Here is a 21,145-nt window from a genome sequence, read left to right as displayed (position 1 = left end):
CCCCAGCCTGTTCAACCTCTCCCCATACCTCAAAACCTCCAACCCTGGCAACATCCTTGTAAATCTTTTCTGAACCCTTTCAAGTTTCACAACATCTTTCCGATAGGAAGGAGACCAGAATTGCACGCAATATTCCAACAGTGGCCTAACCAATGTCCTGTACAGCCGCAACATGACCTCCCAACTCCTGTACTCAATACTCTGACCAATAAAGGAAAGCATACCAAACACCTTCTTCACTATCCTATCTACCTGCGACTCCACTTTCAATGAGCTATGAACCTGCACTCCAAGGTCTCTTTGTTCAGCAACACTCCCTCGGACCTTACCATTAAGTGTATAAGTCCTGCTAAGACTTGCTTTCCCAAAATGCAGCACCTCGCATTTATCTAAATTAAACTCCATCTGCCACTTCTCAGCCCATTGGCCCATCTGGTCCAGATCCTGTTGTAATCTGAAGTAACCCTCTTCGCTATCCACTACTCCTCCGATTTTGGTGTCATCTGCAAACTTACTAACTGTACCGTTTATGCTCACATTCAAATCATTTATGTAAATGACAAAAAGTAGAGGCCCCAGCACCGATCCTTGTGGCACTCCACTGGTCACAGGCCTCCAGTCTGAAAAACAACCCTCCACCACCACCCTCTGTCTTCTACCTTTGAGCCAGTTCTGTATCCAAATGGCTAGTTCTCCCTGTATTCCATGAGATCTAACCTTGCTAATCAGTCTCCCATGGGGAACCTTGTCGAACGCCTTACTAAAGTCCATATAGATCACATCTACTGCTCTGCCCTCATCAATCCTCTTTGTTACTTCTTCAAAAAACTCAATCAAGTTTGTGAGACATGATTTCCCACGCTCAAAGCCATGTTTACTGTCCCGAATCAGTCCTTGCCTTTCCAAATACATGTACATCCTGTCCCTCAGGATTCCCTCCAATAACTTGCCCACCACCGACGTCAGGCTCACCGGTCTATCGTTCCCTGGATTGTCTTTACTGCCCTTCTTAAACAGTGGCACCACGTTAGCCAACCTCAGTCTTCCGGCACCTCACCTGTGACTATCGATGATACAAATATCTCAGCAAGAGGCCCAGCAATCACTTCTCTAGCTTCCCACAGAGTTCTCGGGTACACCTGATCAGGTCCTGGGGATTTATCCACCTTTAACCGTTTCAAGACATCCAGCACTTCCTCCTCTGTAATATGGACATTTTGCAAGATGTCACCATCTATTTCCCTACAGTCTATATCTTCCATATCCTTTTCCACTGTAAATACTGATGCAAAATTTTCATTTAGTATCTCCCCCATTTTCTGTGGCTCCACACAAAGGCCGTCTTGCTGATCTTTGAGGGGCCCTATTCTCCCCCTAGTTACCCTTTTGTCCTTAATGTATTTGTAAAAACACTTTGGCAAATAGCTTTGGATTCTCCTTAATTCTATCTCATGTCCCCTTTTTGCTCTCCTAATTTCCCTCTTAATGATACTCCTCCTGCTTTATCCTTTTTCACAAGATTTGTGAAGGTTTGTAGCTCAGGTTGAGGTTTAGGGTGTAGATGTGCTCGCTGAGCTGTCGGTTTGATATCCAGACGTTTCATTACCTGGCTCGGTAACATCATCAGTGGTGACCTCCAAGTGAAGCGAAGCTGTTGTCTCCTGCTTTCTATTTATATCTTTCTCCTGGATGGGGTTCCTGGGGTTTGTGGTGATGTCATTTCCTGTTCGTTTTCTGAGAGGTTGATAGATGGCATCTAGATCTATGTGTTTGTTTATGGCGTTGTGGTTAGAGTGCCAGGCCTCTAGGAATTCTCTGGCCATGTCTTTGCTTAGCCTGTCCCAGGATAGATGTGTTGTCCCAGTCGAAATGGTGGTTTTTTTTCCTCTGTGTGTAGAGCTATGAGGGAGAGAGGGTCGTGTCTTTTTGTGGCTAGCGGTGATCGTGTATCCTGGTGGCTAACTTTCTTCCTGTTTGTCCTACATAGTGTTTGTGGCAGTCCTTGCATGGAATTATGTAGATGACATTCTTCAAGAACAAACCACGACAAGCAGACCAAACACAGCCAGAAACCCTAACCACCTTACCATACATCAAAGAAGTTTCAGAAATGACAGCCAGACGACTAAGACCCCTCGGAATCCTAGTAGCACACAAACCCACCAACACTGTCAAACAAAAACCATCAAACTTAAAAGACCAGTACAACCCATGGACAGAACCAACGTCATCTACAAAATTCCATGCAAGGACTGCCACAAACACTACGTAGGACAAACAGGAAGAAAGTTAGCCACCAGGATACACGAACTCCAATCACAACGCCATAAACAAACACATAGATCTAGATACCATCTATCAACCCCTCAGAAAACGAACAGGAAATGACATCACCACAAACCCCAGGAACCCCATCCAGGAGAAAGATATAAATAGAAAGCAGGAGACAACAGCTTCACTTCACTTGGAGGTCGCCACTGATGATGTTACCGAGCCAGGTAATGAAACGTCTGGATATCAAACCTACAGCTCAGCGAGCAAACCTACACTTTAAATGCCTTTATACTCTTCTAAGGATTCACTCGATCTATCCAATCTATACCTGACATATACTTCCTTCTTTTTCTTTAGTCATCCAGCATTCCCTATACCTCCCAGCCTTCCCTTTCACCCTGACAGGAATATACTTTCTCTGGATTCTTGTTATCTCATTTCTGAAGGCTTCCCATTTTCCAGCCATCCCTTTACCTGCGAACATCTGCATCCAATCAGCTTTCAAAAGTTGTTGCCTAATACCGTCAAAATTGGCCTTTCTCCAAATTAGAACTTCAACTTTTAGATCTGGTCTATCCTTTTCCATCATGATTTTAAAACTAATAGAATTATGGTCGCTGGCCCCAAAGTGCTCCCGCACTGACACCTCAGTCACCTGCCTTGCCTAATTTCCCAAGAGTAGGTCAAGTTTTGCACCTTCTCTGGTAGGTACATCCACATACTGAATCAGAAAATTGTCTCGTACACACTTGAGAAATTCCTCTCCATCTGAACTTTTAATGTTATGGTAATCCGAGTCTATGTTAGGAAAGTTAAAATCCCCTACCATAACCACCCTATTATTCTTACAGAAAGCTGAGATCTCCTTACAAGTTTAGATTAGATTAGATTAGATTACTTACAGTGTAGAAACAGGCCCTTCGGCCCAACAAGTCCACACCGCCCCGCCGAAGCGCAACTGACCCATACCCCTACATTTACCCCTTACCTAACACTACGGGCAATTTAGCATGGCCAATTCACCTGACCTGCACATCTTTGGACTGTGGGAGGAAACCGGAGCACCCGGAGGAAACCCACGCAGACATGGGGAGAATGTGCAAACTCCACACAGTCAGTCGCCTGAGGCGGGAATTGAACCCGGGTCTCTGGCGCTGTGAAGCAGCAGTGCTAACCACCGTGCCGTCCACGTGAAAAAGTTTGTTTCTCAATTTCCCTCTGACTATTGGGGGTCTATAATACAATCCCAATAAGGTGAGAATCTCTTTCTTATTTCTCAGTTTCACCCAAATAACTTCCCTGGATGTATTTCCGGGAATATCCTCCCTCAGTACAGCTGTAATGCTATCCCTTATCAAAAATGCCACTCCCCCTCCTCTCTTGCCTCCCTTTCTATCCTTCCCGTAGCATTTGCATCCTGGAACATTAAGAGGATACTCAGGACATAACAGTAGAGATTTTGGAGATCATGAGGATAAAAAAATTAGCATTAAGGTGATTTACTTGAATGCTCATAGTATTCCTAACAAAGCAGATGTATTAACGGCACAAATCATCGTGACTGATTATGATGTGGAGGCATCACAGAGACGTGCTTGCAGGGCGTTCAGGACCAGCAGTTAAACATCCAAGGATTTATAAGTTAATGAAAAGACAGAGAAGTGGGTGGGGAGGGCGGGGTGGCCTTGTTAATTAAGAATGTATTTAAATCTATGGCACTGAATGATATAGCGTCGGATGATGTGGAGTCTGTGTGGGTGGAGTTGAAGAACCATAAAGGCAAAAAAACCATAGTGGGAGTTATGTGCAGAGCTCCTAACAGTGCTCAGGACCAGGGGCACAAGATGTATATCAGAGGCACATCAGAAAGGCAAGGTCACGGTGATCATGGGGTCTTCTATATACAAAGGGACTGGGTGAATAATGCTGCCGGTGGATCCAAAGGAAGGGAATTCATGGAATACTTACAGGCTGGCTTTTTGGAACAGCTTGTGATGGAGCCCTATTCTGGACTCAGTGCGATGTAATGAGCCAGACTTTATAAGAGATCTGAGAGTAAGGGAACACTTAGAAGGCAGTGATCATAATACGGTAGAGTTCAGTCTGCAGTTTGAAAGAGAGAAGGCAAAATCGGATGTAATAGTGTTATAGTTAAATAAAGGTAATGACAGGGGCATGAGAGAGGAACTGATGAAAATTGACTGCAAGCAGAGCCTAGTGGGGAAGACAGTAGAGCAACAATGGCAGGAGTTTCTGGATGTAATTGAGAAGATTCATCCCAAAGAAAAGAAAGATTACTCGGGGAGGGGTTAGACAGCCATGGGCTAACAAAGGAAGTCAGGAAATGTATCATAGAAAAAGACAGAGCCTATAAAGTGGCCAAGAGCACTGGGAAATCAGAAGATTGGGAAGACTACAAAAACAGGATAACAAAGAGAGAAATAAGGAAAGAGAGGATCAAATATGAAGGCAAGCTCGCCAGTAATATTAGAAATGATAGTAAAAGTTTCTTTCAATACACAAGAAACAAATGAGAGGCAAAAGTAGAGATTGGACCACTTCAAATTGATGCTGAACGGATCGTGTTGGGAGATAAGGAAATAGCTGAAGAATTTAATAAATACTTTGTGTCAGTCTTCACAGTGGAAGGCATGTTTAATATCCCAACAATTAAAGGGAGTCAGGGGGCTGAGTTGACTATGGTTGCCATTACAAAAGAGAAAGTACTAGAAAAGCTAAAAGGTCATAACATTGATAAATCTCCTGCCTCGATGGGCTACATCCTAGAGTTCTGAGGGAGGTGGCTGAAGAAATAGCGGAGGCGTTGGTTGTAATCTTTCAAAAATCACTGGAGTCAGGGAAAGTCCCAGATGATTGGAAAATCGCTGTTGTAACCCCCTTGTTCAAGAAAGGATCAAGACAAAAGAAAATTATAGGCCAATTCATCTAACCTCGGTTGTTGGTAAAATTCTAGACTCCATCGTTAAGGATGAGATTTCTAAATTCTTGGAAGTGCAGGGTCGGATTAGAACAAGTCAGCATGTATTTAGTAAGGAGAGGTCGTGCCTGACAAACCTGTTAGAATTCTTTGAAGACGTAACAAGTAGGTTAGACCAGGGAAACCCAGTGGATGTTATCTACCGAGACTTCCAAAAGGCCCTTTGATAAGGTGCGTCACGGGAGGCTGCTGAGTAAGGTGAGGGCCCATGGTGTTCGAGGTGAGCTACTGGCATGGATTGAGGATTGGCTGTCCGACAGAAGGCAGAGAGTTGGGATAAAAGGTTCTTTCTCGGAATGGCAGTTGGTGACAAGTGGTGACCCGCAGGGTTCAGTGTTGAGGTCACAGCTGTTTGTGAAGGTACTGGGGGCAGTCCGGTGAAGTTCGGTGATGATATGATGTTAGGCGGGCAGGCAGGTCATTCTGAGGAGGTGGGGAGGCTGCTGAAAGATTTAAACAGTTTAGGAGAATGTTCCAGGAAATGGCTGATAAAATGCAATGTGAGCAAATGCGAGGTCTTGCCCTTTGGAAAAAAGAACACAGGCATGCAGTATTTTATAAACGGTGAGAAAATTCATAAAGCCAAAGTACAAAGGGATCTGGGAGTGCTAGTCCAGGATTCTCGAAAGGTTTGACTTGCAGGTTGAGTTTGTGGTTAAGAAACAAATGCAATGTCATTTATCTCAAGAGGGTTGGAATGTAAAAGCAGTGATGTGCTACTGAGACTTTATAAAGCTCTGGTTAGGCCCCATTTAGAATACTGTGTCCAGTTTTGGGCCCCACACCTCAGGAATGATATACTGGCACTGGAGCATGTCCAGCGGAGATTCACACGGATGATCCCTGGAATGGTGGGCCTAACATATGAGGAATGGCTGAGGATCCTGGGATTGTATTCATTAGAGTTTAGAAGGTTAAGGGGAGATCTAACAGAAACGTACAAGATAATGCATGGCTTAGAAAGGCTTGGGCGGCACGGTGGCACAGTGGTTAGCACTGCTGCTTCACAGCGCCAGAGACCCGTGTTCAATTCCCGAATCAGGCGACTGACTGTGTGGAGTTTGCACGTTCTCCCCGTGTCTGCGTGGGTTTCCTCCAGGTGCTCCGGTTTCCTCCCACAGTCCAAAGATGTGCAGGGTCAGGTGAATTGGCCATGCTAAATTGCCCGTAGTGTTAGGTAAGAGGTAAATGTAGGGGTATGGGTGGGTTGCGCTTCGGCGGGTCGGTGTGGACTTGTTGGGCCGAAGGGCCTGTTTCTACACTGTAATCTAATCTAATCAAAAGAGTGGACACTAGGAATTTGTTTCCGTCAGGCGGAGATGCTAGGACCCGTGTGCACAGCCTTAGAATTAGAGGGGTCAATTTAGATTCGAAATGAGGAGACATTTCTTCAGCCAGAGAGTGGTGGGCCTGTGGAATTCGTTGCCATGGAGCGCAGTGGAGGCCGGGAGTTAAATGTCTTCAAGGCAGAGAGTGGTAAATTCTTAATCTCACAAGGAATTAAGGGATACCGGGAGTGTGCGGGTAAATAGTGTTGAAATACCCATCAGCCATGATTGAATAACGGAGTGGACCCGATGGGCTGAATGGCCTTACTTCCACTCCTATGTCTTATGGTCTTTTTCCCAGGGTTGGGGAATTGAGGACTAGAGGGCATCAGTTTAAGGTAAGAGGGAACCTGGGGGGCAACGTTTTTACACAGAGGGTGGTACACACATGGAATGAGCTGCCAGAGGAAGTGGTTGAGGCGGGTACATTAACAACATTTAAAAGGCATCTGGACAAATATATGGATAGGAAAGGGTTAGAAGGATATGGGAGTGTGGTGCTGGAAAAGCACAGCAGGTCAGGCAGCATCCAAGGAACAGGAGAATCAACATTTCGGGCACAAACCCTTTATCAGGACTGAGGCTTGTGGGCTGAGGGGCTGAGAGATGAATGGGAGGGAAGGTGCGATTAGGAGGAAGGTCGCTGATAGGTAGGTGAAGGTGGGGGAGAAAGTGATAGGTCAGAGAGGAGGGTGGAGCGGATAGATGGGGAAGGTGATGGTCCGTTCAGGAGGGTGGTGCTGAGTTGGAGGCTTGGGACTAGGATAATGTAGGGGGAAGGGAAATTAGGTGAAATCTGATGAAATCCACATAGATTCTGTGTGGTTGCAGAGTCCCAAGGTGGAATAAAAGGTGTTATTCCTCCAGGCATCGAGTGGTAGGGGTTGGCGATGGAGGAGGCCCAGGACCTGCATGTCCTTGGTGGAATGGGAGGGGGAGTTGAGGTGTTAAGCCACGGGGCATTTGGGTTGGTCGGTGTGGGTGTCCCAGAGATGTTCTCTGAAACGATCTGCAAGAAGGCGTCCTGTCTCCCTGATGGAGAGGTCTCCTCCATCGCAAAACCTTTACCACCTGATGCCTGGAGAAAGAACGCCTCATATTCCGCCTTGGGACCCTGCAACCACACGGGATCAATGTGGATGACCCCAGTTTCCTCATTTCCTCTTCCCCACATTATTCCAGTCCCAAGCCTCCAGCTTGGCACCGGCTCCTGACCTATCCATCACCTTTCCCATTTCTGTGCTCCACCCTCCTCTCCGTCCTATCACCTTCTCCCTTACCTCCATCCACCTATCGCTTTCCCAGCTACCTTTACCCCAACCCCACCCCCTCTCATTTATCTCTCAGACCCCTCGGCCCACCAACCTCATTCCTGATGAAGGGCTTTTGCCTGAAACGTCGATTCTCCTGCCTTTCGGATGCTGCCTGACCTGCTGTGCTCTTCCAGCACCACACTCTCGACTCTGATCTCCAGCATCTGCAGTCCTCACTTCCTCCTTCGAAGGATATGGGCCAAGTCCAGGGAAATGGGGTTAGCGTGGATGGACACTTTGGTCGGCATGGAGCAGTTTGGGCCAAAGGGCCTGTCTCTGTGCTGTAGGACTCCATGACCTCGATGACCCCCTTCCACCTCGACCCTCTGTCTTCTGTGACCAAGCCAGTTTTGTATACATCTAGCCAGCCTAACATGAGTGCCATGTGATTTTAGTTTTCCTCATCAATTATCTTTGTCACCTCTTCAAAAAATTTAAACAAGTTGGTGAGACATGACCTTTCCCATGCTGCCTGTCACTGACTTCGTCCATCTTCTTATCCCTCCGTCCCTTTTCTCAGAGCTTCCCCACCACAGATGTTACACTCACCGGCCTATATCCCTGCTTCCTTTCTTAAACAAGAGAACAACATTGGCTAATCTCTCATCCTCTGGGACCTCATCTGTGGGCAAAGGGGTTCTGAAGATATCTGGTCACGCCCCAGCTATTTCTCACAAATAACTTGGATAGATCCCATCTGGCCCTGGGGACTTGTCGACCTTAATGCAATTTACTAATGGTAGCATGAAACTATCATTAATCATTGTAAAACTATCTGGTTCGTTCATATCCTTAAGGGAAGGGCATCCTTTGCTACATTTGTCTTTTGGCCTTTGTGACAGTTTAATGGTCAGCATCTCAGCCTCAGTATATCTTTTATGGACAGACCAGTACTGAGGAACTCTGTTCAATCAGGCTCTTTTCTCCACAGATATCTCACAACCAAAGACTTCCAGATATCATACCATCTATCAAATGACACTGTGGTGACAGAGAAAGGCACTGATCTGGTAAGCAATCTCTTGTAGGTGGAATTTGATTGAATGTGGTCTAAAGAGTGTGCCTTTTTATTTTCCTGTATTTTTGACTGCGAACTGAAATGGAAAACCAATGAATGTGGAAAGAATTCCTGTACTTTTGAAAAGTAAGTGACCTGACTGTCATTGTAAGTGCTGTTTATACAGCTGCTGGTTCAAACAGTGTATGGGCTGGAGCAAGGGGACGTCTACAAGAGGGATTTGGCCAGCATAAGACCATAAGACAGAGAAACAGAAATTAGACTATTCGGCCCATCGAATCTGCTCTGCTATTCAATCATGGCTGATGGGTTTTATCAACCTCATTTTCCTGCTTTCTCCCAGTAACCCACGATTCCCTTGGTAATCAAGAACTTGTCTATTTCTGTTTTCAATATACTCAACGACCTGGGCTCCACAGCCTTCTGTGACAATGAATTCCACAGGTTTATCACTCTCTGGCTAAAGACATTTCTCCATATCTCTGGTTTAGAGGGTCTTCCCTTTACTCTAAGGCTGTTCCCTCAGCTCCTCATCTCTCCTGCCAAAGGAAGCCCCTTCCCAATGTCCTCTGTGACCAGGCTGCTCAGTATTCTGTAAGATTTAATCAGATTCCTCCCCTCTGATCCTTCTAAACTCCATCAAGTTGAGTCCTGGAGTCCTGGAGTCCTCAACATGTAACGGATTAATCTGTGGAAGGGTGGGTAGTTATTGATTTAAAAAGCTTTCTACCCATTGGTACTTACAGGAAGGTGACGGCCTAACCATGTTATTGTTAGACTATTAATGTTGAGATTCTGGTATTGTTCCAGGGACATGAGTTCAAATTTGGCCATCATGGATAGTGGAATTTGCAATTCAGTGAAAACCAAGAATAAACTTCTGCTGGGTGGTAAACGAGATCCAAGTCAATGTATTTGTTGATAGAGTTCCAGGATAGATAACCACAAAATGACATGACCCTCTCTCACTAGTATCCTTACATATGGATGAGGAAGGACACCACTTCGACTGGGACAACACATCCATCCTAGGACAAGCCTGAGACACGCACAAAAATTCCTAGGAGCATGGCATTTCAACCGGAACTCTATCAACAAATACATTGACTTGGAAATGGGAAACCGGTACGTATCAGGCAGGCAGGAAGATATAGAACGCGTGAGCCATGGTTTACTAAGGAAGTGGAATCCCTGGTCAAGAAGAAGCAGAAGGCTTATGTTAGGACAAAATGTGAAACCTCAGTTAGGGTGCTTGAGGGTTACAAGGAAGTCAGGAAAGACCTAAAGAGAGAGCTCAGAAGAGCCAGGAGGAGACATGAGAAGTTGTTGGTGGATAGGATCAGGGTAAACCCTAAGGCTTTCCATAGGTATGTCAGGAATAAAAGAATGATGAGAGTTAAATTAGGGCCAATCAAGGATAATAGCGGGAAGTTGTGTGTGGAGTCAGAGGAGATAGGGGAAGCACTAAATAAATATTTTTCGACAGTGTTCACTATAGAAAATGAAAATGTTGGCGAGGAAGATACAGAGATACTTGCATCTAGATGAGAAGAGATTGAGGTTCACAAGGAAGAATTATTAGAAATACTGCAGAGTGTGAAAATAGACAAGTCCCCTGGGCCGGATGGGATTGATCCGAGGATCCTCTGGGAAGCCAGGGAGGGGATTGCCGAGCCTTTGGCATTGATCTTTAAATCGTCATTGTCCACAGGAATAGTGCCTGAGGACTGAGGATAGCAAATGTGGTTCCCCTGTTCAAGAAGGGGAGTAGAGACAACCCTGGTAATTAAAGACCAGTGAGTCTCACTTCAGTTGTTGGTAAAGTGTTGGAAAAGGTTATAAGAGATAGGGTTTATAATTATCTGGAAAAGAATAATCTGATCAGGGATAGGTCAGCACGGCTTTGTGAAGGGTAGGTCGTGCCGAACGAATCTCATTGAGTTTTTTGACAAAGTGACCAAACAGGTAGATGAGAGTAAACTGGTTGATGTGGTGTATATAGATTTCAGCAAGGTGTTTGATAAGGTTCCCCTTAGTTTGCTATTTTACAAAATGCGGAGGAATGGGATTGTGGGAGATATATCAGTTTGGATCAGTAATTGGCTTGCTGAAAGAAGACAGAGGGTGGTGGTTGATGGGAAATGTTCATCCTGGAGTCCAGTTACCAGTGGTGTACCGCAAGGGTCAGTGTTGGGTCCACTGCTGTTCGTCATTTTTATAAACGACCTGGATGAGGGCATAGAAGGGTGGGTTAGTAAATCTGCAGACGACACTAAGGTCGGTGGAGTTGTGGACAGTGACGAAGGATGTTGTAGGTTACAGAGAGAGAGATATAGATAAGCTGCAGAGATGGGCTGAGAGGTGGCAAATGGAGTTTAATGGGGACAAGTGTGAGGTGATTCACTTTGGTCGGAGTAACCTGAATGCGAAGTACTGGGCTAATGGTAAGATCCTTGGTAGTGTAGATGAGCAGAGAGATCTCGGTGTCCAGGTACACAGATCCTTGAAAGTTACCACCCAGATTGACAGGGTTGTTAAGAAGGCATACAGTGTTTTAGCTTTTATTAATAGAGGGATTGAGTTCCGGAACCATGAGGTTATGCTGCAGCTGTACAAAGCTCTGGTGTGGCTGCACTTGGAGTATTGTGGACAGTTCTGGTCACCGCATTATAAGAAGGATGTGGAAGCTTTGGAAAGGGTGCAGAGGAGATTTACTAGGATGTTGCCTGATATGGAGGGGAGGTCTTACGAGGAAAGGCTGAGGGACTTGAGGCTGTTCTCGTTAGAGAGAAGAAGGTTGAGAGGTGACTTAATAGAGACATATAAGATAATCAGAGGGTTAGATAGGGTGGACAGGGAGAACCTTTTTACAAGTATGGGGACAGTGAGCATGAGGGAGCATAGCTTTAAAGTGAGGGGAGATAGATATAGGACAGATGTCAGAGGTAGTTTCTTTACTCAGAGAGTAGTAAGGGTGTGGAATGCTTTGCCTGCAACGGTAGTAGATTCGCCAACTTGAAGTACATTTAAGTCGTCATTGGACAAGCATATGGACGTATATGGAATAGTGTAGGTTAGATGGGCTTCAGATTGGTATGACAGGGCGGCGCAACATCGAGGGCCGAAGGGCCTGTACTGCGCTGTAATGTTCTATGTTCTATGTTACCACCCCCTGAGTAAAAGAACAGGAAATGACATCACCATAGGAAATGATGTCACCACAGGAAATGACATCGCCAAACCCAAGCAAACCTACACATAGAAATAGAAAGCAGAAAACACCAGCAGTGCTTCGTCTGGAGCCTCACTGAAGGTGCAATCCACTATGGTGATGAAACGTCTGAAAATGAGCCTTCCAGCTCAGCGAGCAAACCTACATCCATGAATAGGAAGGGTTTGGAGGGATATGGACTGGATGCTGGTAATTGGGACTAGGTTAGATTAGGATATCTGGTCAGCATGGATGGGTGGACGGGGTGGATGGGAGGGTCTGTTTCCATGCTGTACATCTCTATGACTCTTTGACTCGAAGTTGAATCTCTTGTCAAGAGGAAGAAGGAGGCTTATGTTAGGATGAGACATAAATGCTCAGTTAGAGCTCTTGAGAGTTACAAGTTCGACAGAAAAGACCTAAAGAGAGAGCTAAGAAGAGCCAGGAGGGAACATGAGATGTCGTTGGCGGATAGGATCATGGAAAACGCTAAAGCTTTCTGTAGGTATATCAGGGATAAAGGAATGACTAGAGAAAGATTAGAGCCATCTAGCCAGGAAAGAGATTGAGGATCTGAAAAGTGACTACAGAGGGTTAGGTTGGAAGCTGAAGAGCAGGATGAGTAGAGTAGTGATCTCAGGTTTGCTATCGGTGCCACGAGATAGTGAGATGAGGAACAGTCAGTCAGCGAATGCAGCTTAACACGTGGCTGCGAGGCTGGTGCAGGAGGGAGGGCTTCAGATACTTAGACCATTGGATACCTTCTGGGGAAGGTGGGATCTGTATGTGAAGGATGGGTTGCCCCTGAACTGGAGGGGCACAAATGTCCTGGGTGGGAGATGTGCTCGTGTGGTTCGGGAGGGTTTTAAACTAGTTTGGCAGGGGGGGTGGGAATCAAAGCCACATGTCTGAGAGTGGGTCAGTTGCAGACGGGATAGTGACAGGATATATTGAATCTATCAGGAAGGTTTCTCAAGTGATAAAACAAAGGGATCAGTTAAAGTGTGTATGCTTTAATGCAAGGAGTGTCAGAAATAAGAGTGACGAACTCAGAGCATGGATCAGTACGTGGGACTACGATGTTGTGGCCATAACGGAGACGTGGGTTTCACTGGGGCAGGAATGGTTGCTTGATGTTCCAGGGTTTAGAACGTTTAAAAAGAACAGGGAGGGTGGAAAAAGAGGAGGGGGTGTAGTATTTCCAGTCAGAGAATGCATCACAGCTACAGAAACGAAGGTTGTTGAGGAAGGTTTGTCTACTGAGTCACTATGGGTGGAAGTTGGGAACAGCCACCGCAATGGGGGTTTACTACAGACCCCCTAATAGCAGTAGAGAGATTGAAGATCTCATAGGCGGGCAGATTCTGGAAAAATGTAGATGTAGCAGGATTGTTGTTATGGGTGACTTCAACTTTCCCAATATCGACTGGAACCTCCTTAGTGCAAAGTTAAAAATCAGCCAACACCCAGTTATAGTCCAACAGGTTTAATTGGAAGCACTAGCTTTCATTGAAGGCTCAACAAACAGTTAAGGTGTTTTTCAATGTATAATTCCAGTTACATCACACTGTAAACTTTTGCTATAAATTCTGTGCCTTACAATTGTGCCCTCCACTATCACCTGATGAAGGAGCAGCGCTCCGAAAGCTAGTGCTTCAAATTAAACCTGTTGGACTATAGCCTGGTGTTGTGTATGATTTTTAACTTTGTACACCCCAGTCCAACACCAGCATCTCCAAATCATGACTCCTAAGTGCAGATAGTTTGGATGGAGCTGTTTTTGTCAGGTGTGTTCAGGAAGGTTTCCTTACTCAGTACGAAGACAGACCGATAAGGAGGGGAGAGGCCACTTTGGATTTGGTGCTTGGCAACGAGCCAGGACAGGTGTCAGATCTCACGGTGGGAGAGCACTTTGGTGACAGTGACCACAACTGCCTCACATTTACCATAGCCTTGGAGAGTGAAAGGAGCAGTTACTGAGGGAAGATATTTAATTGGGGAAAAGGAAATTATGACGCTATCAGACAGGAGTTCAGGAAGTATGGGATACAGGGAGATTTGGCTATCAGGATTCAGAATTGGCTGGCTGACAGAAGGCAGAGAGTGGTTGTAGATGGAAAGTATTCTGTCTGGAGGTCAGTGTTGAGTGGGGTCCCGCAGGGCTTGGTTCTTGGGCCTCTGCTCTTTGTAGTTTTTATAAATGACTTGGATGAGGAGGTTGAGGGGTGGGTTAGTAAATTTGCAGATGACACAAAGGTTGGAGGTGTTGTCAATAGTATAGAAGGCTACTGCAGGCTGCAGTGTGACATAGACAGGATGCAGAGCTGGGCCGAGAAATGGCAGATGGAGTTCAACCTGGATAAATGCGAAGTGATGCATTTTGGAAGGTTGAACCTGAATGCTGAATATCGGATTAAAGATAGGATACTTGGCAGTGTGGAGGAACAAAGGGATCTGGGTGTGCAAGTACATAGATCCCTGAAAGCTATCCCCCAAGTGGATAGGGTTATTAAGAAAGTATATGGTGTTTTGGCTTTCATTAACAGAGGGATTCAGTTTAAGAGCCGCGAGGTTTTGCGACAGCTCTACAAGTCCCTGGTGAGACCACACTTGGAATATTGTGTCCAGTTCTGGTCGCCCTACTATAGGAAAGATACAGAGGCTTTGGAGAGGGTGCAAAGAAGGTTTACCAGAATGCTGCCTGGACTGGAGGGCTTGCCTTGTGAAGAAAGGTTTAATAAGTTCAGAGTTTTCTCTCTGGAGAGAAAGAGGAAGAGAGGAGATCTGATCGAGGTATACAAGATAATGAGAGGAATGGATAGAGTCAATAGCCAGAGACTTTTCCCCAGGGCAGGATTGACTGGCATGAGGGATCATAGTTTGGAGATATTAGGAGGAAGGTATAGAGGAGACGTTCGTGATAGGTTCTTCACGCAGAGAGTTGTGAATGTATGGAATGTGGTGGAAGCAGAGTCATTGGGGACATTTAAGTAACTGCTGGACATGCACATGGATAGCACTGAATTGAGGGGTGCGTAAGTTAGGTTATTTTATTTTAGATTAGGAATAATCCTCAACACAATATCGTTTGCCGAAGGGCCTGTTCTGTGCTTTAATTTTCTATGTTCTATGTTCTAACCAATCACCGTCAGTAGTGGGAAACTGTGTGTGGAGTCTGAGGAGATATGGGAAGCGCTAGATGAATATTTTTCAGCAGTACTCACACTGGAAAAAACAGTGTTGTCAAGGAGAATACGGAGATACAGGCTACGAGATTAGATGGGATTGAGGTTCATAAGGAGGAAGTGTTAGCAATTCTGGAAAGTATGAATATACTAAGTCCCCTGGGCCGGATGGGATTTATCCCAGGGTTCTCTGGGAAGCCAGGGAGGAGATTGCAGAGCTTTTGACTTTGATCTTTATGTCGTCATTGTCTGTCTACAGGAGTAGTGCCAGAAAACTGGAGAACAGCAAATGCAGTTACTTGTTCAAGAAGGGGAGTAGAGACAACCCTGGTAACTATAGACCAGTGAGCCTTACTTCAGTTGTGGGTAAAGTATTGGAAAAGGTTATAAGAGATAGGATTTATAATCATTGAGAGAGAGAAATAAGTTGATGAGGGATAGTCAACATGGTTTTGTAAAGAGTAGGTCGTGCCTCTCAAACTTTATTGAGTTCTTCGACCAAACAGGTGGATGAGGGTGTAGCGGTTGATGTAGTGCATATGGATTTCAGTGAGGTATTCGATAAGGGTCCCCATGGTAGGCTATTGCACAAATTACAGAGGGGCAGAGATGAGCTGCAGAGCTGGGCTGAGAGTCATAGAGTCATAGAGATGTACAGCATGGAAACAGACCCTTCGGTCCAACCCGTCAATGCTGACCAGATATCCCAACCCAATCTAGTCCACCAGCCAGTACCCGGCCCATATCCCTCCAAACCCTTCCTATTCATATACCCATCCAAATGCCTCTTAAATGTTGCAATTGTACCAGCCTCCACCACATCCTCTGACATTCCATACACGTACCACCCTCTGCATGAAAAAGTTGCCCCTTAGGTCCCTTTTTAAATCTTTCCCCTCTCACCCTAAACCTACGCCCTCTAGTTCTGGACTCCCCCACCCCAGGGAAGAGACTTTGTCTACGACACCAGCAACCATCCCAACACACACAAACGAAGCTGTACCAGAACACTATTCCAACGAGCCACCACACACTGCAGCACAGGCGAACATTGGAAAACAGAGGAGAACCACCTATACAATGTATTCAAGAAGAACGGATACTCAAAACATACAGTGCGCAGATTCCTCAAGAACAAACCACGACAAGCAGACCAAACACAGCCAGAAACCCTAACCACCTTACCATACATCAAAGAACTGACAGCCAGACTACCAAGACCCCTCGGAATCCTAGTAGCACACAAACCCACCAACACTCTCAAACAAAAACTAACAAACTTAAAAGACCCAGTACAACCCATGGACAAAACCAACGTCATCTATAAAATTCCATGCAAGGACTGCCACAAACACTACGTAGGACAAACAGGAAGAAAGCTAGCCACCAGGATACACGATCACCGCTAGCCACAAAAAGACACGACCCTCTCTCCCTCATAGCTCTACACAAGGAGGAAAAAAAACCACCATTTCGACTGGGACAACACATCTATCCTGGGACAGGCTAAGCAAAGACATGGCCAGAGAATTCCTAGAGGCCTGGCACTCCAACCACAACGCCGTAAACAAACACATAGATCTAGATGCCATCTATCAACCCCTCAGAAAACGAACAGGAAATGACATCACCACAAACCCCAGGAACCCCATCCAGGAGAAAGATATAAATAGAAAGCAGGAGACAACAGCTTCGCTTCACTTGGAGGTCGCCACTGATGATGTTACCGAGCCAGGTAATGAAACATCTGGATATCAGACCTACAGCTCAGCGAGCAAACCTACACCCTAAACCTCAACCTGAGCTACAAACCTTCACAAACTTTGTCTATTTATCCTATCCATGCCCATGATAATTTTGTAAACCTGTATAAGGTCACCCCTCAGCCTCTGACGCTCCAGGGGAAACAGGCCCAGCCTGTCGGTGTAGCTGAAACCCTCCAACCCTGGCAACAACTATTCTAAATCTCTTCTGAACACTTTCAAGTTTCACAACATCTTTCCGATAGGAAGGAGACCAGAATTGCATGCAATATTCCAACAGTGGCCTAACCAATGTCCTGTACAGCCACAACATGACCTCCCAACTCCTGTACTCAATACTCTGACCAATAAAGGAAAGCATACCAAACACCCTCTTCACTATCCTATCTACCTGCGACTCCACTTTCAAAGAGCTGTGAACCTGCACTCCAAGGTCTCTTTGTTCAGCAACATTCCCTAGGACCTTACCATTAAGTGTATAAATCCTGCTAAGATTTGCTTTCCCAAAATGCAGCACCTCACATTTATCTGAATTAAACTCCATCTGCCACTTCTCAGCCCATTGGTCCATCTGGTCCAGATCCTGTTGTAATCTGAGGTAACCCTCTTCGCTGTCCACTACACCTCCGATTTTGGTGTCATCTGCAAACTTACTAACTGTACCTGTTATGCTCACATCCAAATCATTTATGAAAATGACAAAAAGTAGAGGTCCCAGCACCGATCCTTGTGGCACTCCACTGGTCACAGGCTTCCAGTCTGAAAAACAACCCTCCACCACCCCCCTCTGCCTTCTACCTTTGAGCCAGTTCTGTATCCAAATGGCTAGTTCTCCCTGTATTCCATGAGATCTAACCTTGCTAACCAGTCTCCCATGGGGAACATTGTCGAACACTTTACTGAAGTCTTGGTGGCAAATTTAATGCAGAAAATTGTGAGGCGATTCACTTTGTAAGGAGTAACAAGAATACAGAGTACTGGGCTAATGGTAAGATTCTTGGTGGTGTTCATGAGCAGAGAGATCTCGGTGCCCATGTACATAGATCCCTGAAAGTTGCCACCCAGGTTGATAGGGTTGTAAAGAAGGCATACAGTGTGTTAGCTTTTATTGGTAGAGTGATTGAGTTCCAGAGCCATGAGGTCATGTTGCAGCTGTACAAAACTCTGATGCAGCCGCAGTTAGAGTATTGTGGACAGTTCTGGTCACTACATTATAAGAAGGATGTGGAAGCTTTGGAAACGGTTCAGAGGAGATTTACTAGGATGTTGCCTGGTATGGAGGGAAGGTCTTATGAGGAAAGGCTGAGGGATTTGAGGCTGTTTTCATTAGAGAGAAGTTTGAGCGGTGACTTAATTGAGACGCATAAGATCATCAGAGGGTTAGATAGGGTGGACAGGGAGAGCCTTTTTCCTCAGATGGTGATGGCTAGCACGAGGGAGCATAGCTTTAAATTGAGGGGTGATAGATATAGGACAGATGTCAGAGGTAGTCTCTTTACTCGGAGAGTAGTAAGGGTATGGAACGCCCTGCCTGTAACAGTAGTAGACTCACCAACTTTAAGGGCATTTATATGGTCATTGGATAGGCATATGGATAAGAATGGAATAGTGTGGGTTAGATGGACATCAAATTGGTTCCACAGGTCGGTGCAACACTGAGGGCCGAAGGGTCTATACTGCGCTGTAATGTTCTTGTTCTGGGTCCTGTGCAGAAAGAGCAGAGCTTGATTTCCAGCAAGTATGAAGCGGGAAAAAAATTGTTGGAGATTGAAGAAATTTCCTCAGCAAGTGGTGGATATGGGCACAACTTCACATCACACCAAAATTGGAGGGGTAGTGGACAGCGAGGAGGGTCACCTCAGGTTACAACAGGGTCTGGACCAGATGGGCCAATGGGCTGAGAAGTGGCAGATGGAGTTTAATTCAGATAAATGTGAGGTGCTGCATTTTGGGAAAGCAAATCTTAGCAGGACTTATACACTTAATGGTAAGGTCCGAGGGAGTGTTGCTGAACAAAGAGACCTTGGAGTGCAGGTTCATAGCTCCTTGAAAGTGGAGTCATAGGTAGATAGGATAGTGAAGAAGGTGTTTGGTATGCTTTCCTTTGTTGGTCAGAGTACTGAGTACAGGAGTTGGGAGGTCATGTTGCGGCTGTATAGGACACTGGTTAGGCCACTGTTGGAATATTGCGTGCAATTCTGGTCTCCTTCCTATCGGAAAGATGTTGTGAAACTTGAAAGGGTTCAAGGATGTTGCCAGGGTTGGAGGGTTTGAGCTATATGGACAGGCTGAACAGGTTGGGGCTGTTTTCCCTGGAGAGTCGGAGGCTGAGGGGTGACCTTATAGAGGTTTACAAAATTATGAGGGGCATGGATAGGGTAAATAGACAAAGTCTTTTCCCTGGGGTCGGGGAGTCCAGAACTAGAGGGGCATAGGTTTAGGGTGAGAGGGGAAAGATATAAAAGAGACATAGAACATAGAAGAATACAGCGCAGTACAGGCCCTTTGGCCCTCGATGTTGCGCCGATCCAAGCCCACCTAACCTATACTAGCCCACTATCCTCCATATGCCTATCCAATGCCCGTTTAAATGCCCATAAAGAGGGAGAGTCCACCACTGCTACTGGCAGGGCATTCCATGAACTCACGACTCGCTGAGTAAAGAACCTACCCCTAACATCTGTCCTATACCTACCCCCCCTTAATTTAAAGCTATGCCCCCTTGTAATAGCTGACTCTATACGTGGAAAAAGATTCTCACTGTTGACCCTCTCTAAACCCCTAATCATCTTGTACACCTCTATCAAGTCACCCCTAAACCTTCTTTTCTCCAATGAAAACAACCCCAAGTGTCTCAGTCTTTCCTCATACGATCTTCCTTCCATACCAGGAAACATCCTGGTAAACCTCCTCTGCACCCGTTCCAGTGCCTCCACATCCTTCCTATAGTATGGCGACCAAAACTGCACACAATACTCCAGATGCGGCCGCACCAGAGTCTTATACAACTGCAACATGACCTCAGTACTCCGGAACTCAATTCCTCTACCAATAAAAGCCAGTACGCCATATGCCTTCCTCACCGCACTATTTACCTGGGTGGCAACTTTCAGAGATCTGTGTACATGGACACCAAGATCCCTCTGCTCATCCACACTACCAAGTATCCGACCATTAGCCCAGTACCCCATCTTTTTGTTATTCTTACCAAAGTGAATCACCTCACACTTAGCTACATTGAACTCCATTTGCCACCTTTCTGCCCAGTTCTGCAACTTATCTATATCCCGCTGTAACCTGCCACATCCTTCCTCACTGTCAACAACTCCTCCGACTTTCGTATCATCCGCAAACTTGCTCACCCAACCTTCTAGCCCCTCCTCCAGGTCATTTATAAAAATGACAAACAGCAAGGGTCCCAAAACAGATCCTTGCGGAACACCGCTAGTGACGGCACTCCAAGATGAACCTTTGCCATCAACTACTACCCTCTGTCTTCTTCCAGCCAGCCAACTCCTAATCCAAACCTCCAACTCACCCTCAATGCCATACCTCCGTATTTTTTGCAGTAGTCTACCATGGGGAACCTTATCAAATGCATTACTAAAATCCATATACACCACATCTACCACTTTCCCCGCGTCCACCTCCTTAGTCACCTTCTCAAAGAATTCAATAAGGTTTGTGAGGCACGACCTGCCCTTCACAAAACCATGCTGACTATCCTTGATCACATTATTCCTATCCAGATGTTCATAAATCCTATCCCTTACAATTCTCTCTAAGACTTTGCCCATAACAGAAGTGAGACTCACCGGCCTATAGTTACTAGGGTTATCCCTACACCCCTTCTTGAACAAGGGAACCAGATTTGCTAGCCTCCAGTCTTCTGGCACTACTCCTGTAGACAACGAGGACATAAAAATCAAGGCCAATGGCTCTGCAATCTCCTCCCTTGCTTCCCAGAGAATCCTAGGATAAATGCCATCAGGCCCAGGGGACTTATCTATTTTCACCCTTTCCCCAGAATTTCTAACACCTCTTCCCTACATACC

The 21,145-nt window shown here is 45.7% G+C and overlaps 1 protein-coding gene across 1 annotated transcript in view; it reads left to right on the top strand.

The window, feature by feature from the left end:
• Nucleotides 1-21,145, top strand: part of LOC148152303 (disintegrin and metalloproteinase domain-containing protein 8-like) — a 187,728-nt gene that overhangs the window by 98,606 nt on the left and 67,977 nt on the right. Inside the window, exon 4 of the mRNA XM_087986266.1 lies at nt 8,845-8,923. Within this exon, the coding sequence (XP_087842392.1) occupies nt 8,845-8,923 (79 nt within the window). The remainder of the gene's footprint in view (nt 1-8,844; nt 8,924-21,145) is intronic.

The sequence above is a fragment of the Chiloscyllium plagiosum genome, unplaced genomic scaffold, assembly GCF_037043375.1.
Source record: "Chiloscyllium plagiosum isolate Xiang-an unplaced genomic scaffold, Cpla_swu_hap1 HiC_scaffold_1, whole genome shotgun sequence".
NCBI lineage: Eukaryota > Metazoa > Chordata > Chondrichthyes > Orectolobiformes > Hemiscylliidae > Chiloscyllium > Chiloscyllium plagiosum.
This window is presented reverse-complemented; position numbering and strand designations above follow the sequence as displayed.